The sequence below is a fragment of the Erigeron canadensis genome, chromosome 6, assembly GCF_010389155.1.
Source record: "Erigeron canadensis isolate Cc75 chromosome 6, C_canadensis_v1, whole genome shotgun sequence".
In the NCBI taxonomy this organism is placed as follows: domain Eukaryota; kingdom Viridiplantae; phylum Streptophyta; class Magnoliopsida; order Asterales; family Asteraceae; genus Erigeron; species Erigeron canadensis.
Window position 1 is genome coordinate 3400647 of NC_057766.1, and position 21764 is coordinate 3422410.

The 21764-nt window shown below is 34.3% G+C and overlaps 2 protein-coding genes across 2 annotated transcripts; both read left to right on the plus strand.

Annotated features, from left to right (window-relative positions):
- The first annotated feature begins 1539 nt into the window (after positions 1-1539).
- LOC122604125 (putative F-box protein At3g16210) lies at positions 1540-9094 on the plus strand. Its single transcript, XM_043777025.1, has 2 exons — positions 1540-1991; positions 8281-9094. The coding sequence occupies exons 1-2, from the start codon at positions 1579-1581 to the stop codon at positions 9092-9094; spliced, it is 1227 nt and encodes a 408-aa protein (XP_043632960.1). The 5' UTR covers positions 1540-1578.
- Positions 9095-15065: 5971 nt separating this feature from the next.
- Positions 15066-16271, plus strand: LOC122604126 (putative F-box protein At3g52320). The gene has a single exon (XM_043777026.1). It carries the CDS (start codon positions 15066-15068, stop codon positions 16269-16271), a length of 1206 nt encoding a protein of 401 aa, XP_043632961.1.
- Positions 16272-21764: the final 5493 nt, after the last annotated feature.

Sequence of the window (21764 nt, forward strand, 5' to 3'; positions counted from 1 at the left end):
ATAATTGTTTTAAGGGGTGTTATGTGTAAATAATACACAAGTTTCAACATTTCCAAAAATATAAAACTATTTCTTTTATAATATAGTGTATATATATATATATATATATAGGATGTCAAGGATTCCATGTCAACGGGTCGGATTGATGATTTGAAAATATCCAACTCCAACCCGACTTGATATCAAAATTGGGATAGAATTCTCAACCCAAAGTTGCCAATCCGTTAACCCAAACCCAACTCATCAATCTAGGATAATCGACCGGCGGGTTAAATGGGTTGGTAAATTAACATTAGTTCAAACAAGTCAAATGAGTTGGTGGGTTTGTAGGTTGACGGATTGATTTCAAGTCAAACAAGTTATTGGTTTGTGGATCATATGGGTTGGTGAGTATACCTATTAAAAAATTTCTGTAAATTTAAAAATTTTCTGGGTTGACGAGTCGACCGGTTAATCCAAAATGTCAACCCAGCCCGAAAAAATCAACTTAGTGGGTTAAAGGGTTGAAAATATGTAAGTCTACCCATTTTTTTCCGTTGGTTTGGGTTGGATCGAGTATTGATAGCCTCAATATATCATACTAAAAAATATATAAGTGTTAAAAGTATATACTTTTCGCAATAAACTTCATGTTTATATGTTATAAGACTTATACTTTTCGCATTCTGTGATGTAAGTATAAGGTTATTTACCTAGTATTAATCTAGTTATTATTATCAAAAGAGACATCTATGAGTAGGGATGTGCATGGTCCAGTTTGGACGGTTTTAGCCAAAAATCTCAACCAAACCAATACATACGGCTTCATGGTTTTTCAAACCAATCCGTCCAAATTGTTATGCTGAACTAAACCAACCAAAACAATTAATTCGGTTTGGTTTGGACGGTTAAGCATAAAATAATTGTTAAGCGGTCTTTTATTTTTTGAAATTAAATGTACAAAAGCATAAAATAATACGTAGCATCTAAGATTCGATATCATGACATAACAAAATATTCAAAAGTCTTATAAGACAAACAAACATAACAATTTAGGATTCGATATATATCATGTCTACAACTTTGACAAATAATAAGTATATACAATTTACATTATTAACTATAAATATAGATATAAACTTACATTTATTAAAAGTAAATGGTCCGGTTTAGTTTTACCGGATTGTATAATATCTAAAGCCAAAGCCAAACCATACAAATGGTTTACGGAAAAAACAAACCGACGGTTTAAAATTTTGATTTAAAACCAACCAATCCGTCCAAATACCCCAGTTTAAATGGTTTAGCCAGTTTGGACCAAACCATGCACATCCCTATCTATGAGCACTCAACGTTTTCTACAAATATTTATTTAAATTTTAGTCAAGAGCTTTTACCTTTTAGTATTAAAAAAAATAGAAAAGCACGACAAAAATCTACGTGGGCTTCTATTATAATATCGATAACAACAACAATTGACAATTGAAACCAACTCCCTTTCACTGTAAAACCCTAAAACGTATAACACTCATTCATTCATTCATTCATTCACAGAATAAAATAAAATAAAATAGTACGTTACGCAAAATCACAATCAAAATGTCAGAATATATCCCACTGGAAGTTCAGGAGGAGATATGGAAAAGGCTTCCTGTGAAGCCATTGATTCGGTTCCGATGGGTCTCAAAACCATGGAAGTCTTTGATCGACAGCCCTGGATTTATTGCGGCTTACGGTGTCCGCGAAACTCACCCGAATTGTTTGATTTTAAGGTACAAAGATAAAACTGATGGTAAGGAAAAATATTTAATATTTGTAGATAACGAAAATGATCATAGTTTTACCAGACAAGATTTTGTTCCCACTGTTCCTGACCTCATTAAGACACTCGGGTCTTCAAGTGTAGTCGGTTTGTTGTGCTTTACCGGTTATTATTATAAATATCTAGATGGTCATTTTTGCAAGGTGATAGTAGATCGTTTACAAAGCTCTACACCATTAACCTACCAGATGCCACGATAAACCGAATACTAGGATTTAGGAAGACGGGTGAACTTATATTGGAAACTCAACAGGGCGTTAGATCTGCCGCAGTTGAAATTTACGATCCCAACTCTGAAGCCATTGATAATCTTGCGCTTTTTGGAAAGGAGTACTTCTTTATGTGTTCTTATATGGAAACAGTACTTTTGCTTGACCAGTTAAATGGTTTTATTTATTCGATCAGTCACTGATCTTAAGTAGATGATCGCGTACAAAGATGTGGGTGGTTTTACCAAGTGATGTACTAAAGCAGGGAGGAACCGCTTGTCATTAGTTAAGGTAAAATAAATTACTTTTGTCATGTAAAAGTAATGTCATTATTTGCTTGAAATTTCAGACTTTCTTAAATGTTTTCGATTTGCAAATGCTTGAATTATTAACACTATACGTATGTCTATATGTCTTAGTGTTGCATGCTCAAAAATAATTTCATATGCTTCATGATGACGTGACATCCAAAATGACAAGTGTGTGGGAAATGGGAACAGTTATTTGTAGTTTCTTTGATATATTTTACTGATTTGATCAGGTTTTGTGTGGTTCGTTTACAAGCAAATGAAGCGTTGGAATGAAACTTGAACTTGCTTACCTTAATCTTATGGGTGCATTTATGAACTGATTTACTGCTTCATAAGGGAGGGAGGGACCTGGCTTGTTATTAAGTTAGATAAGTTACTTTCGTTCTGTTTAGGTGATGTCATTATGCCATTATGGAAAATATTGTTAAGCATGTTTACCCAGTGAGGCACGTATTTGTAAGTAAGACTATAGGTGATAGTGATTGTAGATGAAATATGTGATGTTGTACCTAATTGTTTTTACTAGATTTTCCAAATTGGATAAGGATTTGATTTGGAAACCCATGGATTTACTGGTTTCACTAGACATATGGGATTTTGCAACTGTGTTAGACTATTAGGCGCTGTAAATTGAGTTTCTTATTATAAACGGCAGGGCTGTGAGCTGAATATACATACATTGTTGCAGAGGTTGATAGGTGTTTTTACTTGAATGTTATATGGTGGTTATCCAGTATAAAAGAATATCGTATGACTTTGACAACAAAGACTAACCCTAACTAGTGTTGGTTATTGGTTGGACACTGGTGGATATGTTTTAACAGTAGTCAGTGAACTATTATGGTAACATCACACTTGATCACTTTGGTCTTATTTTGTGCATTTTGGTGGTCTTATTAGAGGTGCATGGGAGGTCTTAAGTTAGCATGAAAGCAAGTTTTACTTTGGTCTTTATTCTAATCATAGCTAAATGCCTAAATATTTTGTATTGTGGAAGTAGGATGAGAAAACACATTTTAGGTATGTGTCTGGTTAGCTTTTATGTGGGGATGAGTGCAAGTAGTTGCATCTTTGACCTGTTGCCAGAGTTGATTTTTGGCCTTTGGGCTCTTGTTCTATCTTAGCACTGATTTGCATGGTGTTGGGTTTGCCCTGAGGTATAGTGAGTCAAATACTATGCATATGGTTTATATTTTATAATGAACACATATGTAATCCTTTAATTACTAATGTTTAAAACTTATCGTTTTGCAAATGCTTGAATTCGATAACAATTTCATATACTTCAGATTTGGTGTGCCATCTAAAATCACAGATTGAAGTGTTTTGTTATTTTTTTTTCACAGCCATGGTTTCAAAATGAATGGTTGTGATAATTATATGCAGAAATATCGTCACTGTACACTTGTACAGTTGAGGAAATGATGAGTTTTGGTAGGATGATTTCATACATTCTGTCTAAGGAAACAGTTAATGTTATCTTCTTTGTATATGTTCGTAGCTGTCTGATTTGATGAGGTTCTGTATGGTTGGGTTACATGCAATGGAAGTGTTTGACCTGTATATTGTGTGCCTTAATGACGTGACATAGTGAAATTTAAATATATAAAAGCATCATGTCTTAGCCTACTGCCTTGTCTTGGTCTTTATTCTGTTATACGGCATCAGCTGTTTAATAGCAATCAGTTGATACTCATGGGATATTCAATATAAAAGAATATTTGGTGATATTTGGTTACTGGTTGGAGCTATACTGATTTTTTTTTTTTTTTTGAACGGCCAACAAAACCATTTTTATTCATCCACTACATCTACCGGGAAGGTAGATTACATTTTACACGTTACAACTTGCCTCATGCCTTTATAAACATACAACAAAAAATCACATTAGCCACCTGCTTCTACTTCCCTTGGAGCTATACTGATAAAGAAGCTGATTTGTAATTAGTGAGATATTATGTTAACATATGGGCTACTGTTTGAGTAGCATTAGAGGGTAGTATCATGTGTAATCCCTAAATCAAACCAGCAGATACTTTGGTCTCATTTTGTGAATTTTGCTTGTCTCATTAGAGGTGCAGGGGAGGTCTTACGTCAACACGAATGCAAGTGTCATTTTGGTCTCTACTCTAATATTGGCGATTCAATTTGTATTGAAGAAGTGAGATCATAAAACATACTTTACGTATTGGTCTGGTTAACTTTTATGTGGGGATGAATGCATTGGCTCTTGTTTTGTGTTAAAGTTGATTGCAGGTTGTTGGGTTTGGGCCTTCGGGGTATACTGAGTCAACTAGTTAAGTACCATGAATATGGTTTATGACAATACATGTATAATCCTTTAATCAATTTAATTGCTTCTCATGAGTTATGAGTACGCGAGTGCTACATATTAGCCTAGAGACTACCTAATCTCATATCCAACTTATACATGGCACCAATGACGGCGATGATAGTCGGACTTTGTAAGACTGTTGACAGCTGCGTGATTGCGTATATTGGACAGTTATATCCAACTTATAGATGGACCGGTTGTAATTGTTATTTACATGGTTGGAAAACTTGAGTCACTGAGTACTCTGACCTTGGACCACACCTAAAGGGGGTCCGAGTTGTGAGTCTCCAACCTTCGTCATACATATAACCTGATTTTTAGATTTTTGAAAAAGGAAGATTCGTATTTGTGGTTTCAAACGCGTGGAAACATTACTTTTCTCTTTCACTGTTACGAAGATTAATTAGTTTAAATAGATAGAAGGTAGAATTGCCATCCATATGTATAGATTAACTAATGTCTGTTAGAATTGACATCAATAAGCTTACCCCCTCCCTTTGAAATTTAAAAAATCACAATGTCTTACCTTGCTTGCTTATCCAGAACTCCCTGTTCATCCTCAGTTGTTGAAATGCTGTTAAAAAAATAATGTTGTTGAAATAAACTCTATAAACAAACTGATATAGAATAGAGTTTCGCATATGAACCTGAAGGCGTTGATATAATGAGGACCTTTCATAAACCTGAAGTGCAATTAGATCATCTATATCATCTAGAGTTTCCATCACAGGCACATTTCTTTTCAAACCCCATCGTAGTGTTTTCTACTATTCCTATTTTTGTACAGCTTCACCGTAGTGTTTTGGAATAAACCATTGTCATATCGATCCCTTAAATGGTCGTTTTCTACTATTCACGGTGGCATGATAGTAATTGGGCATAACATGGCTCCTTCCACCCGTAGGTAACTCGCTACACTTATTGGTTAAAAATATAAATTTTCGTTTATAAACCACAACGCTTGCTTTTGTAGTTGTATCTCTCAGCTGACTTTTTTACATGCTAAGACAATAAACAACGATAATACTATCTTTTGTCTTTCATCACGGATTCATAGTAGGAATAATAACTAGCTAAATAAGTTTTGCATTTCATTATAGTAATAACAACTTACCCGCACTTTAATGCAGGAGTAACATATCGTTAATAGACTTTGTTAAACTAAAAGTAATGTAATGGTCGTTGACGACTACTAGAGAAAAGGACCTGATTTGCAGCAGATTATGTGACTAGACTTAACGGCCGTCAAAGCTTTTTTATTCTTTTTTCTTTTATCTACTTGATACATAGTTGTACCTCAAGCTATACTATTAACTACAATTAAAGTTATGTCAAATAATGTAATAAACATCAACGATTGTTAAAGAAAGGGACTTGTTTTACAGCAGAATTTTGGGACTACACTTAATGGCCTTTAAAATTAGTTATTATTTTTGTTTTATCTACGCAATACAAAGTTGTACCTGAATCCATACAATTTATACTAATAGCTACACTTAAAGTTGTGTCAGGTAATGTAACGATCGTCGATAACCGTTAGAGAAAAAGGACCTATATTGAAACAGATTTTGCGACTACACTTAACAGCCGTTAAAGCTATTTATTGTTTTTGTTTTATCTATGCAATACATATTTGTACCTTATATGCATGGATAACTTGTAAAAGCATATAACATTTTAGTATATATACGAAAGAACATTCATTTATAATTCTTATAATAAAATGAAAAAACACTGCATCATATGCTTCCCTGTTTCTTCTTCGTCATTAATCAGATAATCATTACAACCGATATCGTCTATCAACGACAAATATTTGCTTTGACTATTTAGTGAATCTGATCAAAGTAAAAAAAACTTGACATAATTATCAATATAAACATCACTAGGACGAGTATCATTTAACTAAATTTAGTTATGTTTCCATCCACGCATACTAACATTTGATAAAATAGCTTCTTCCAGCAAAAAAAAAAAAAATAACAAAAAATAATTTTGTCATACATCGCATGGGCATGAACGCCTAGTTGTTCGTATAAACTTATTTTTTTATTATTAATCGATAGTAACCCGTAGCATATTTTTTTCCACTAGCCTTTTATCGACATAATAGAACTATAACAATGATATTGACTAATTTGTTAAGATTTTTAATATTTCTTTAAAAAATTTTTGGCTATTGTTAACGAGTTTTAGGAATTTTTGACATTTTTAGTGGTTTATATTTTAATTATTTAGTAGTATAGACACATCTCTATAAGATTTACGGAGAGAAACGTCTTTCGAAAGTTTAAAGTTAGTTACATGACCGATATCTCATATTTATTTGACCCATAACACCAATAATAAATAGATCATATTTCAAAAAATTCTAATTATATAGATCTAACGGACCCATAGCTCGGGCTACCTTATTTTCGTCCGTGTTTATGAGCATTCAACCTTTTTCAAATTTTTATTTAAATTTTAGACAAGTTTTTAATATGATAGACGGGTTCTTCTATACTTCTATACTTTATTGATAAACAAATTACCCTCCCTTTTTTCAACTCTCTACATTTAAAATAACCAAAATACCTTTAATTTTCAACGCATTCCTAACTTACACACTAAATCTACCCAGTATATCTTTAAAATATTTTACACCCATATTTATCCAAACTATCTATCTCCTTTATTAATTAATTTAAATATTTCCACCTAATATCGATATAATATTCTTAATAAAGTTATTTACAAAACATACATCTATTAACCATAAAATACTACCATTTACGTTAATTACTTTTAAATTAATAACCACATCGTTACCACCACCGCCACTAGCACCACCTGTTACCGTCACCGACGCCGTATTGCGCGGGTACGCATCTGGTATTCTTAATATATAAATCGATTTAGAGTTTTAGACAAAGAATCTGAAAAACGGGCTAGATTTGTAAGTTGTAAATGGGCTCTTTACCAGTATAATGAAGAAAGGATAGATGTGGGCTCCTACTACAAAATCGATGACCATTGAGTAATTGATTTCTTCAGTAAGGGGAATTACCATATGATATCTTACGTACATCACGAGGGAGGGATGAAGCTTGTAGTTGAGGTAGAGATATCACTTTCATATCTGGCTTCACTATCTGCACGGGATTTTTTTATTTTATATTTCATAAGTATTATTGGATGGGTGTGAATCTGAATAGAGTAAAATTCAGATTTTGTTATAGGCTTATAGCTTCTATATAGGTCACTCTAAAAAGTGTGTATCTGTATAGAATAAGATATACAGGTTTTAATTTTTGGGCGGTAGTTATGTGGATTGCTGTGAAAGTTTATGTTGAATATTATATAGATTGAAATAACCGTGAAAAATGCAAGGGTAATTCTACTAATGGAGTTTAGTGGCTGTTATTTGAGATTTAATTAGTTTCTGTACATAGATATTAACTGCAAAAAAAATTGTTGGTGGTTGACAAGCAAATACTCTTATTATGAAAATGATGATGATCATAGTTTAATCAAACAAGATTTTGCTCCCACTGTTACTGACCTCATTAAGAATATAGAACCCACCTCAATTGTAGTCGGTAGCTCTCATGGTTTGTTGTGCTTAAAAATTCGTTATTATAGAACAGAGATGGTTGTTCTTTGGAATTTGTCGATCAGTAAATCCATTGGTATTGAAGTACCGTGTATGGGTGGTTTGCCGATTAATCATGTTATTGGTTTTGGGGTTTGTCCTCACACTTTGGATCCTACTATCCTCAAAATTGAAATTTTTCGCATTGGCAGCCCTTGTAAAGTTGAAGTTTTTACTTTGAACACTGGGACTTGGAGCATTCTATCTACCAATCTCAACAGCGGATCATTTAGACTTTTTGGGTCTCAAGTTGTTGTCGGAAGGTTTATTTATTGGCTTGCTTTGGATAAGCTTGTTGCTGAAGATGGTTTCAATTTTCAACCAAATTCACAGAAGATGATCTTGTCGTTTGACTTGACTACCAAAGAATTTAAAGAGATAATAAATCTTTCAGATAGTTTAACTCGCCCGCTTTGTCGAATTCAGACTATATCTAAGCTACGGGAGTCTCTTGTTTTGCTTGAATACCATAGAGAGTTTGAGGAAGACCTATTAGTTCGTTCTTTATGGATGATGAAGGAGCAGGGTCTTAATAAATTGTTTACAAAGCTATACAACATCAACTTGCTACCGGATCTCACGATAAACAAAATACTAGGATTTAGGAAGACGGGTGAACTAATATTGGAGACACTAAAAGGCTTTGAAGGGCATGCCGAAGTTCAAATTTACGATCCCAACTCAGAAACCATTGATAATATTGCGCTTTTAGGAGTGGAGTGCCGCTTCTTCATGTGTTCTTATATGGAAACAACACTTTTGCTTGATCAGTTAAATGGTTTTATTTATTCGATCAGTCACTGATCTAAAGTAGATGATCGCATTAAAAGATGTGGGTGGATTTACTAAGTGATGTACTAAAACAGGGAGGAACCGCTTGTCATTAGTTAAGGTAAACTAAATTACTTTTGTCATGTAAAAGTAATTTCATTATTCACTTGAAATTCCAGACTTTTTTAAATGTTTTTGTTTTTGAATTATTAACACTAAATGTCTTAGTGTTGCATGATCCAAAATAGTTTCATATGCTTCATGATGACGTGACATCCAAAATTACAGCTCAAGTGTTTTTTGTTTTGTGTGTGGGAAGTGGGAACAGTTAATATTAGTTTATTTGTGCATAGTTTACTGGTTTGATCAGGTTATTTGTGGTTCGTTTACGAGCAAATGAAGCGTTGGAATGAAATCTTATTTACCTTAATCTTATGGGTGTATCTATGAACTGACTTACTGCTTCATAAGGGAGGGACCTGGCTTATTATTAAGTTAGAATAAGCTACTTTGGTTCTGTTTAGGTGATGTCATTATTTGCATCATTTAAGAATTGCTTAAACTTATCAATTTGCAAATGCTTGAATTCTATAATAATTTCATATGCTTCAGATTCCGTGTGATATCCAAAATGACGGAGTGGGTGTTTCGTTGTTTTCTTTTACAAACCACAATTTCAAAGTGAATGCTTTTATAATTATATGCAGAATATCGTCACTATATCGCTGAGTAAATAACGAGTTTGATTAGGTTAATCTCATATTCTGCCCGACTAAGGAAACAGTTAATTTTAGTATCTTTGTATATATTCGTAGCTGTCTGAATTAATGAGGTTTTGTATGGTTGGTTTACATGCAATAAAAGTGTTTGAACTTGATGAGATGAGTTTATGTACGGTTGGTTTACAAAATGAATGGTTAGTTATTTCTTTTTATCATATGGCGTATTAGCTTACATTTTATCAAAGGTTAGTAGAATTTTGATTGCTCAAAGCTCAGTTTCAACTTGATGCAATGATGCCTACAAACACTAATTTGCTACTAAAGATAAGATTTATCTTGTAGTTAAATTGAAATAGTTTCCGTAAGTGAAATTATACATAAATAGGAGTGGATTCTGAACTTGAACGTAATATTCAATGACAAGGCTTGCTTATATGCATAACAAAACTACGTTCTGAAGCTCTTGATTTCTACTCATTGCATGGTTTGGTGCAGCTCATTTATACGGTTCAAGTGTCTCAGACTCAAATTAAGTTTAAGTTGGTTCATTTTACTATTTTAGTTGTATTTTTTGTCCTATCTTTATAGCATTCTTGACTTCACCTACATCCTTATCACTTTATCTCTTCATTATACTATTCCTGAACAAGTGAACGGAGAGGGACATTGTTCAGCCTACCTGGGGAAAGTCGAGCCGTTGGCTTGATGTATGTAGCCTATCAGGTATTTATGTGGCCATTTCCTTTATTTTCCCTCACTGTCCCAAATTGTTTATCCACTGAGGTTTCAACCCGGGTCTTGAGATCTTGGAGATGTTTACCCGAGTTTCATTTTGCTATTGGTTACTCCTAAATGGAAATGAGACTATGGGTAAGTGAGACTATAGGTGATAGAGATTGTAGATGAAATATGTGATATTGGACCTAAGTGTTTTTACTAGACTCTTTCCAAATTGGATATGGAATTGGAAACCCATGGGTTTACTGGTTTCACTAGCCATATGGGATTTTGCAACCATGTTAGACTGTTAGGCACTGTAAATTGAATTTCTTATTATAAACGGCAGAGCTGTGAGCTGAATATACGTACATTGTTGCAGAGGTTGATAGGTGTTTTTACTTGAATGTTATATGGTGGTTATTCTGTTATAGTAATTCAGCTGTTTAATTGCACATCAGTTGATGCTGAAAGGATATCCAATATAAAAGAATATCTGATGACTCTGAGAACAAAGACTAACCCTAACTAGTGTTGGTTATTGGTTGGACACTGGGTTGTGTAGTCTGGTGGATATTTTGTTACAGTAGTTAGTGGCCTATTATGGTAACATCACACTTGATCACTTTGGTCTTATTTTGTGCATTTTGGTGGTCTTGTTATAGGTGCAGGGGAGTTCTTAAGTTAACACTAATGCAAGTTTTACTTTGGTCTCTATACTAATCATAGCTGATTCAATTTGTATTGTGGAAGTAGGATGAGAAAATAATTTTTAGGTACGAGTCTAGTTATCTTTTATGTGGGGATGAATGCAAGTAGTTGCATCTTCGACTCGTTGCCGGAGTGGATTTTTGGCCTTTGGGCTCTTGTTCAATCTTTGCAGTGATTGCACGATGTTGGGTTTGGGCTGAGGTATAGTGAGTCAAATACTATGCATACGGTTTATAATGAAAACACATGTAATCATTTAATTACAAATGCTTAAATCGTATTGCTTTGCAAACGCTTGAATTCTATAATAACTCAATATACTTCAGATTTAGTGTGACATCTAAAATGACAGATTTGAGTGTTTCGTATTTTTTTTTTGCAGCCACAGTTTCAAAATGAATGGTTGTGTTAATTATAAGCAGATATATCGTCAAAGGAAATAACGAGTTCGTAGATTGATCTCTTGGTCTGCCTAAACAAATAGTTAATGTTAGTTTCTTGGCCTTTGTATATATTAGTAGCTATCTGATTTGATGAGGTTTTGTATGGTTGGGTTACATGCATGGAAGTGCTTGACCGGAATATTTTGTGCCTTGGTGTTAATGTATTGAAATTTAAATATATAAAACATCATGTCTTAGCCTTTTTATTTTCTTTTCAAATTGGTGTAGATTACTTCAAGTCTTCATATGGATGACATTTAGGTTGGTGCTTGTGTTAAATTGAGATTGATATCATATTTTGTTAACATATCGCACGTATATCTTGATGAGTTTAGAGTCAAGTAGACGTATTTAGTATCTAGAAGTGACTAGTAGCAACTCGCAAGTCTTGTTACCTTGATCGAAGAGGCATCACATGGACCTTGATTAGTTTACATGGTAGGTATTCTCTGAATAGGTTGTATTGCTCACTTATGAGGCTGGTATTGATAGAGGAAGTGAGGGATATTCAAGAATGAAAGCAAGTTGAAATGCCTTTCCTTGTGTTAGACTGTTTTGATGATTCGGCCATGAAGTCTGCAGATGTAATGCTGAATGTTTTTCTACAAACAGGGAGTGTATCATTCAGGCCAGAGAACAATTAAATTTCTAATCTGGGATAAAGAATGCCTTTAAAAATATTTCTAATTTAGGGTAATGAAAATCTAGTGACACAAGGATAGGTCATTGTTTCCCCTAAGTCAAACTCTACTAGAAAGTATTTAGCAATCACCATCAATATTGATTATTGCTCCCTATTTTTCAGGATGTTTGCTCACCAATGCTGATACTACTCAAATGATTAGTTAGTCAAATAGATTGAAAGGAATCAAGGATTAATGGGGTCAACTTAATAATCATGGTTCGAGCTATTCAACATTTTCATATGTCATGCAACCCATCGTTTTTTCTTAACAATAATTGATGGCTTTATACCTAGCTACTCACATTTCATGATTAGACAGCCACATAGGTTGAAAAAATATAACTGGTCAATCCAATAGACATGGTTCAGCTAGTCGGCATTTTCATATGTTAAGCAACTCACCCAACAACTTATAAAAAATCATATGGGTTACATGTTGAAAACGTATGGATACGGTAAAAGCATCGCCCTTATTCGTTTTAAAAGAGTTGTCACCGGATGCGTATGAGAATGGTATGGATTTGATGAGCGGCAATCCAAAAGATGGTGGCGGTTGAATACGGTACAAACGTAGCCCTTAACTCTAAAGGCTAAGCCCTTAAAAATGGTTTTTTAGTGATTCTCACAGTTCTTACCATTATTTTGGTTCCTACTTGATCACTTCACTTAATTAATACATATTATATTTAATATAACTAAACTCTTAGGCTTGGCGGAGTCACAACAGGTTCACAAAGGGTTGAGCCAGCCCGCCCAAAAACACCGCCGTCGACGTCGCAAGCTGACTTGCGGGTTGAATTGGGAGGGCTTGAAGCCATGCGAATGTTGGGTTTTTTTTTCCTGACAGTTAGTGACCGTTGCAACAAAACAATGATAATTTACAAGTAGATTTAAGAAGTTGAACTAAAATAATAAAGAAAAAATAATTCCTGCCGATGGTTGGAGGGAGCAAGAAGAAGATTACCCAATGGAGGGTTTCCTTCCTTTAGCATTTATTATAATTTATTATTTAAAATGCACCCTTATATTATATATATTATCTATATATAATTATTATTATGTTTTTTTATTTTATGTTTATATAGTTTTTAATTTAATTTTAAATAAATATTTATAAATGTTTGATTAAATTAAATGAAAAAAAAAACCTTTGAAAGGTTAAAAAAGTAATGAATGCTTAAGAAATAGGATGGGAGGGTTGGTTGGAAGAGTTGAAAGGGTAAAATTTGTTGAAGAGATGTGATTAGTGGGTTTGAATGTAATGATTCCTTCGGCACTTATCATTCTCCCGTTCCCAAATCCCTCAATATATACTCAATATGTACTACAAATAGTAATTCTTTTAATTTAGAAAGGGAAATGATATTGGTACCATTTGTTTTAATTAATGTACCATACATGTGCAATTAGTGGGTTTGAATGTAATGATTCCTTCGGCACTTATCATTCTCCCGTTCCCAAATCCCTCAATATATACTCAATATGTACTACAAATAGTAATTCTTTTAATTTAGAAAGGGAAATGATATTGGTACCATTTGTTTTAATTAATGTACCATACATGTGCAATATTGGTTTGTACAGTCAGCTGTAAAACTTATATGGTACATTAATCAAAAATAATGGTACGAATATCACTTCCCATTTAGAAAAACCATGAAACATCATATCTAGCAGTACTGAATAGTGAGTAATTCTTAATTTCAAAACCATAAAAACATCATACTTATCTATACTATATTATAAAAATAATAGCCTTTTTCATTTTTGGTAATGTTGAAAAAATGTAATATTTTCACTTAACACCCCTTAAAATACTTTCATATACACTATTCTCTTAACCTTAATAATTAAATTACACTGCCAGTCCTTTATCATTTAAAATATGTCAATTAACCTTTTACATCAATTATATACGCAACTCACCGCCGTTCCACCACCAACAGTCGTCCAACCATCACACCGTCGCCGCCACGACCACCGCCGCATAGCGCGGGTACCGTGCTAGTTATATAATAAAGAAAATAACCTCCATGTTGAAAGTTACATGGAGGAAAATGACTAAAATACTCTTAATGGATATATAACATTATCAACCCTTTTTCTTTTAAAATATCCACATTAATCCTTTACATACATCAATTATCTAACATCATTCGACGCCGCAACTACCACTAACAGCCGTCCCCAATCACCACACAGTCGTCGACACGAAAACCGCCGCATTGCGCGGGTAACGTGCTAGTCATTTCAAAATAATTTGTTTGAAAACTAACTCGTTATATAAAAAGATAATATGTGCGTAATTAACATTATACCCCTAAATCCCTAAAATTCTGCAATACGAGTACTAGTTATGGAGATTGATTCTTTCCTTTTGTAACCGTGTGATAAACACACATATATTGCTCTGCTCTGATCCTCTCTATCATCATTTTCTTCTTCTATATTCTTATTCTTATTAGTGTTGGTCTAATTGAGTTGGAAGTGATAAATTCGGATCCAAATACGGGTGCTCCATTCATCCAGTCGTTCATTTCGGAATTTCAAGGTTTGCTTGTTTTTTTCCTATTTTTAATTATACCACCATTTCTGCTTTTCATTTCCCCCAAATATTTTCAAATTCAAGTAGTAATTAATTAATAATAACCTATTATACATTTTATCAATTTTTAGGTTCAATTAAGTGTAGCAAGCAAGCATTTGTTCGTGAAAAATAATCAAATATGTCAGAATACATTCCAATTGAAATCCAGTTTGAAATCATTCAGAGGCTTCCCGCCAAGTCAGCTGTTAGATTCAGACTTGTTTCTAAACCCTGGAATTCTTACATTGGCAGTTCCGAGTTTATCGTCGCTCATCACCGCCGCAACATTCATCAACCTCAACCACACCGTCTACTTGCTTGGTTTACAGACCCTTTAGGTGAAGACGCTGGTAGGTATGTTACGGTTATCGATGATGACAATTTCTACCAGCAAGATTTTACTCCCAAGGCTCCACGTCTCGCTAAAAAGGAACGAGAACTTCCCGCTAGTCGACAGTATAAGATACTGACATTGTCTAGAGTGATTGATTGCTCTCTTGGCTTGTTGTGCTTGCATGGTATTTATTGTCGTGGCAGGGTCACAACTAAGATGGCTATTATTTGGAATCCTCTAATCAGAAAATCGGTTCGAGTTGTTTTGCCTTATTCGTCTAATTCAAAAGCTGTAGGTTTTGGGGTGTGTCCCGTCACTTTTGACCCTACTATTGTCAAGATTTCACATGGGGACCCTTCGATTGACCTACCTTGGGAAGTTAAAGTTTTTACATTGAGCTCAGGGACTTGGAAGAGCCTTGGGTTGAGCAATCTGCCTCGTAAAACAGTTTATCTGCAATCCTCTAATCGACGCTCTCAGGTAGTTATAGATAGGTTCATTTATTGGGATGCGTATGAATGGAGGATTGTTGCCAAAGATGCAATACCTGAGAACATTAATTTGATTGTATCATTTGATATGACTACCCATGAGTTTGAATTAATAGACCTTCCAGATAGTTTATCGCACCCCTTTCACATGAAGTTGTCTAAGATACAGGAGTCAATGGTTGTGGTTGAATACATAAGCGACAGCGTGGAAGATCTTTGTACTGTTTGGGTGATGGAAGATATTGTAACGAAATCGTTCTCAAGGCTATACACTATTGAAGTACCAATGCCATCATGGCACATGGTTCTAGGTTTTAGAAAGAGCGGGGAAGCTATAATGAAAGCACACTATGCGGGCGAAATAGTTGGCACAATTGAAGTTTATGAACCTTGCTCAGAACACATCAGTAAGCTTGGGATTTATGGAGATTATGGTTCATTTTTTGTGAGCTCTTATATGGAAACGCTACTTTTGCTTGATCAATCAGATTGTCATATCTATTCTGACGCTCATGAATGACGAAGCGATGAAGACCAAATTCATGCGGGGATCTGGATTCTCGCGAGGGAGGGGCCAAAGCTTGTGATTGAGGTGGAAATAATCATTTTCATCTCTTGTCCTTTTCAGAAACATAGAAAATATGTAAGGTTGAATTTTTCATGCATCTACTTTTGCACAATCAAAAAGACTCTCATATTTTTTTTGAGTATTGGTGTATATCTTTTACAACTTATTAATTGATGGTTATCAGTTATTTCTTTTTACCATTTGGAGTATTAGCTTAGTACAGTTTGATGAAGACATTTTTATATATGATGATAGGTGATAGATGTTGTTACTTTAGACTGAAATAGTTTCCATAAGTTAAATGATACATAATAGGATTGCATTCTGAAATTGAACAGAATAATCTATGTCAAGTTGGTTCATTTTAGTTGTATATACTTAAAAGATGAAATCATTTAGTTGTATATACTTAAAAGATTTTAAATATGATGAAATCTTTTAAGCATTTTTGACTCATCTACATCCTGGTTACTCTTGGAGTTGTTTACTCGAGTCTTATTATGCTATTGGTTACTCTTATATGGATCAATTGTTAACCATGTTTTAGTATGTGATATTAGGCTTAATAGTTATTACTAGACCTTTTAAAATAAGGGAGTAAATGGGAGGACTGGAGATGTTTATTTCATTGTTTGACCTCATTTATCAAATTGGGTATGGGTTTACATGTAAGACAGTTTGCTGGTTCCACTAGCTATAGGGGATTTAGCTATTCTGTTAGGTGCTGTGAATTGAATTCTTCATTATAAATGGCAAGTTGTGTGCTGAATATATACACATTGTTGCAGAGGTTAATAGGAGTTTTTACTTTAATAGTATGTGGTGGTTATTCAGTTATAGGGGTTTAACTGTTTAATAGCAAATCAGTTGATACTCATGGGAAGCCTATATAAAATAATATTTGGTGGCTCTGAGAACAAAGACTAAGCATAGGATGTGTTATCCCCTAGATTAAACCAGCTGATACTTTGGTCTCACTTTGTGCATTTTGGTGGTCTCATTAGAGGTGCAGGGGAGGTCTTGTCAACACGAATGTAAGTGTTACTTGGGTCTCTACTCTAATCATAGGCGATTCAATTTGTATTTAGAGGTGCAGGGGAGGTCTTAAACATACTTTATGTGGGATGAATGCAAGTAGTTGCATCTTCGAGAGTGGATGTTTGGCATTGGCTCTTGTTGTGTTAACATTGATTGCAGGGTGTTGGGTTTGGGTCTTCAGGGTTCACTGAGTCGACTGCTTATAACTGGGTGTTGTGTTAGCATTGATTGTAGGGTGTTATCTTTTCACTTTTTATAAGACACATGTAATCTTTTAATTAATTTAATTGCCTCACATGAGTAGACAGTGCTGCATATTCGCCAAGAGATTTACCTAATCCATATCCTAGTGTTCAACTTATAGATGGCACTGATGTCGGCAATGATAGTCAGAATTACCAAGAGTGTTGACGGTTGTATTGAGCCTGTAATGCGTATATTGGACCGGTTGTACTTGTTATTCACATGGTTGTTAAAGTTGAATCACTGAGTACTCCCCGAGTCACCAAGTACTCTTACCTCAGACCCCAGCTGAGGGGAGTCCGAGTTGCAAGTCTCCAACCTTGGTCATTCGTATAACCTTATTAAAAGTCATCTTTGATTCCTAGTTTTTTGGAGAAGGAAAATTGGTCTTTGTGATTCAGAAGGCGTATGACACGGTTGATTGGGGTTTTCTTCGAAGAATTCTTCTTGGCTTTGGATTTCATCCGCGTATGGTTTCTTGGATTATGGAATGTGTGACAACCTCTACCTTTTCTCTGTCTATTAATGGTTCTTTGCACGGCTATTTTAAAGGAAGAAGAGGACTCAGACAGGGTGATCCTCTATCCCCGTATCTGTTTACTTTGGTAATGGAAGTTTTAACTTTAATTATTAAGAGGCAGGTGCGCATAGCAGGTAACTTTAAATATCATCGATATTGTGAAGATCATGAGATTATCAATCTCTGTTTTGCCGATGATTTATTCTTATTTATGTATGGGGATGTAAATTCAGCACGAATTATCTCTAGAGCTCTTGATGAATTTAAGCAAGTTTCGGGGTTAACTCCTAGTCTACCAAAGAGCACAGCCTATTTTTGTAATGTTGTTAATTACTTGAAGGTGGATATTCTGAATGTACTTCCTTTTGAGGAAGATACTTTACCGGTGAAATATTTGGGTGTACCTTTGGTGTCTTCCAGATTAAAGTACCGGGATTGTAACGCATTGATTGAGAAAGTGCAAAAACGTTTAAATGATTGGAAAAATAAGTTTTTGTCATTTGCGGGGCGGTTGCAACTGATTAATTCAGTAATTGCCTCGATGCATGTGTATTGGTCGTCGGCATTCATTCTTCCTACTAGAATTACTCATGAAATTGAGCAACTAATGCGAGGCTTTCTTTGGAGTGGTGGGAGCTTGAAACGTGGGCAATCTAAAGTGGCGTGGGAGATAGTTTGTCTTCCAAAAGAGGAAGGGGGTCTTGGTGTGCGTCGTATTGATTGTTTTAATAATGCCCTCATCTCGGCTCATATATGGAACATTGTGGCTCGCAAAGACGCACTGTGGGTACGATGGATCCATACTTACAAGTTAAGAGGAAGATCATTTTGGGATATACCGCTTCGTGGCTCAGTTACTTGGAGCTGGCGCAAAATCCTTCATCTTAGGAACCAGGTTTGTAATTATTTTTGGTTTCGCATTGGTAATGGTATTAGCGTTTCTGCTTGGTATGATTCTTGGACTTCGGTTAGTCCTTTAGCTGATCGTTTAACTCCAAGAGAGATTATGAATGCTGGATTTCATCTGAATGCTTCTGTGGCTGATCTTATTGATAACGGAAGCTGGAAATGGCCTTTTGAATGGAATACTCGGTTGATGAATATTCAGGTTCCTCTTTTAAGTGTGGAAAGGGATATATTGCTATGGAAAGATAATAACAACTTGAAAGACTTTTCTGTGCTTGAAGTATGGGAAGTTGTGCGCCCAAAGGACAACCTGGTAGCTTGGTCTTCAATCGTTTGGTTTAGTCAGAATATCCCTAAACATGCTTTTATTTTGTGGTTGATTTTTAGACGAAAGTTGAAGACCTAAGATTTGATGAGTCAATGAGATTTTAATAGTTCGATTTCTCCTACATGCTCGCTATGTGAAACTCAAGCAGATTCACATACTCATCTCTTCTTTGAATGTCCATTTTCGCTTCAGATTTCGAATTGTGTTAAGGTGAAAGCTGAACTTGCTCATGTTGGGCACGATTGGGACTCGGTTGTGGCAGGAATACTTCCAATAGCAAGAAAATCTAGTGTGCAAAGTGTTATAGCTAAATTGGTTCTTGCGGCTACTACCTATTACATTTGGAGTGAGCGGAATGCAAGATTGTTTCGTAAGGAAAGAAGAACTCGAGATCAGCTTATTGAGATTATTATCAATACGATGAAACTTAAACTGCTTACATGTAGATTCAAGAGGACGAAACGGGTGGAGCGATTCTTAACAACTTGGGACTTGCCTTTTTCATTATTTCGTAGCTAGTTTTGTTTTATCTAGTTTTTATGTTTTTCATTTAATGGCTAGTGGTAATTGGGGGTGGTTTGCTGCCCCCATGTGATGTTGCTTGATTAGCATGGACAATTTGTAAAGTCAGCTTGGTATTTCAGCCAAGTTGCCTGTCTTTATTTTGTGAAGGATATAAAAAGTTAACAGGGGTGACTGTCTTTTACCGAAAAACATTGCTTTTGCTGGTTATAGTATCCATTGATGGGTCTTTCTCCATGTCTATAAGATTGAAATGCAATTTATCATGTCTATTGCTTTTCTCTTTCACTGTTCAGAAAATTAATTAGTTTAAATAGATAGAAGGCTAAAATGCAATCCATATATATAGATTAATAATAATTCCTGTGTTAGAGTTGACATCAATAAGCTCCCCTCCCTCGAGTGTTAAAAAATCAACATGTCTTACCTTGCTTGCTTATCCAAAAATGATCTGTTCATCCCTCAATTGTTGTTGAAATAAACTCTATAATCAGACTGATATAGAAGAAGTATAGTTTCCATGTACGAGCTCTAGATGAACGAATTACGTTTCCAAAATGCATTGATGTATAATGAGGACATGTCATAAACCTGAAATGCGTGCAACTGGTTCATCTTTATCATCATGAATTATAACATATTTTTCTTTATGACTATCCACATATGATCTTTGTAGGTTATGAGGAGACGATGTGGCTGAGTGTTAGAGACTTAACCAACAATGAACTCCGGACTGTCAACGAGTGACTTCCATATTTTAGAGACTGATCCGTATATTTGAACTTACAACTTAGACGAAAGCCTTTTAATGCTATTTTGTATTGATTTTAAAACCGATCATCCATTTACAATCTACTTATCTTAGAAAAATGACTTAATATACTGTGCAGTTATACGAAAAATGACATTATTATTATTAGGTGAAAACTAAAATGCTGCTAGAAGCATGATAAATATAAAATCACATGTTTAAATATAAAATCTCTTCTCCTGAAATTCATGGTAAAAACATGCTATTAAAAGTATACATGTTAATCTCATATTATTATGGAAAAAGAATTTGAATATACTCTAAAAGAACCGTCCATAAAAACCATTTTTGCTTGCAAAAATATTATGTTTTCCATAATACAGTAGTACTTTTTATATTTACCTTACAGTTATGATATGAAGTAAAGAACGATAATCATCACAATTGGTTTTCAAATCATGAATGATGTTTCCACCGTAAAATAAAACAACAAATCTACCATAACAAAAACGTAATATTTTCACTTAGCACCCCTTAAAATATTTTCATATACACTATCCCCTAACATTAATCATTAATATACACTACCAATCCATTATTTTTTTTCAATATATTTTCATTAACCCTTTAGATCAATTATTTATACCACTCGACGTCGCATCCACCACCACACTGTCGCTGTCACGATCACCGCCGCATTGCGCAGGTAACGTGCTAGTATAATAAAAAAATTATTATAGAATGTGTCTTGTGAAATAACTGCGGCAAAAAACTCCATCAATATGTCTTTGTATATAATGATAGTGACCTGTGGTTATTGTATTATAACGTGCAAAGTATAACACTTGGAACCGTATATCTTCAAAATTATTTGTTTTTATGACTTAAATATATGAAAAATTAATATTGATAATATCGTAAACTCCGTGTCCAGTGTTGAACATGAGTCTAAAATCTAGTTATATGTTTAGACATGTAAAACAAACCTAAAAATATAGTTATGGAAAATGTTTTTAAGTTTTTTATTCTTAAGTTTTTTAGAAAATGAAAGAAGTTTTTCAGCTTTAAAAAACAAATGAAAATTTTAAAAACGTGTTCAAAACTAAAAAATGGAAAACAATTTGAGGTTTTCAAAAA

Excerpts from the sequence above, each read along its gene's own strand:
- LOC122604125 (XM_043777025.1), top strand. The coding sequence starts at position 1,579 with ATGTCAGAATATATCCCACTGGAAGTTCAGGAGGAGATATGGAAAAGG. Across the intron at positions 1,992-8,280 it reads ACACCATTAACCTACCAGAT|AACAGAGATGGTTGTTCTTT; the intron begins GCCACGATAAAC and ends TCGTTATTATAG.
- LOC122604126 (XM_043777026.1), top strand. The coding sequence starts at position 15,066 with ATGTCAGAATACATTCCAATTGAAATCCAGTTTGAAATCATTCAGAGG.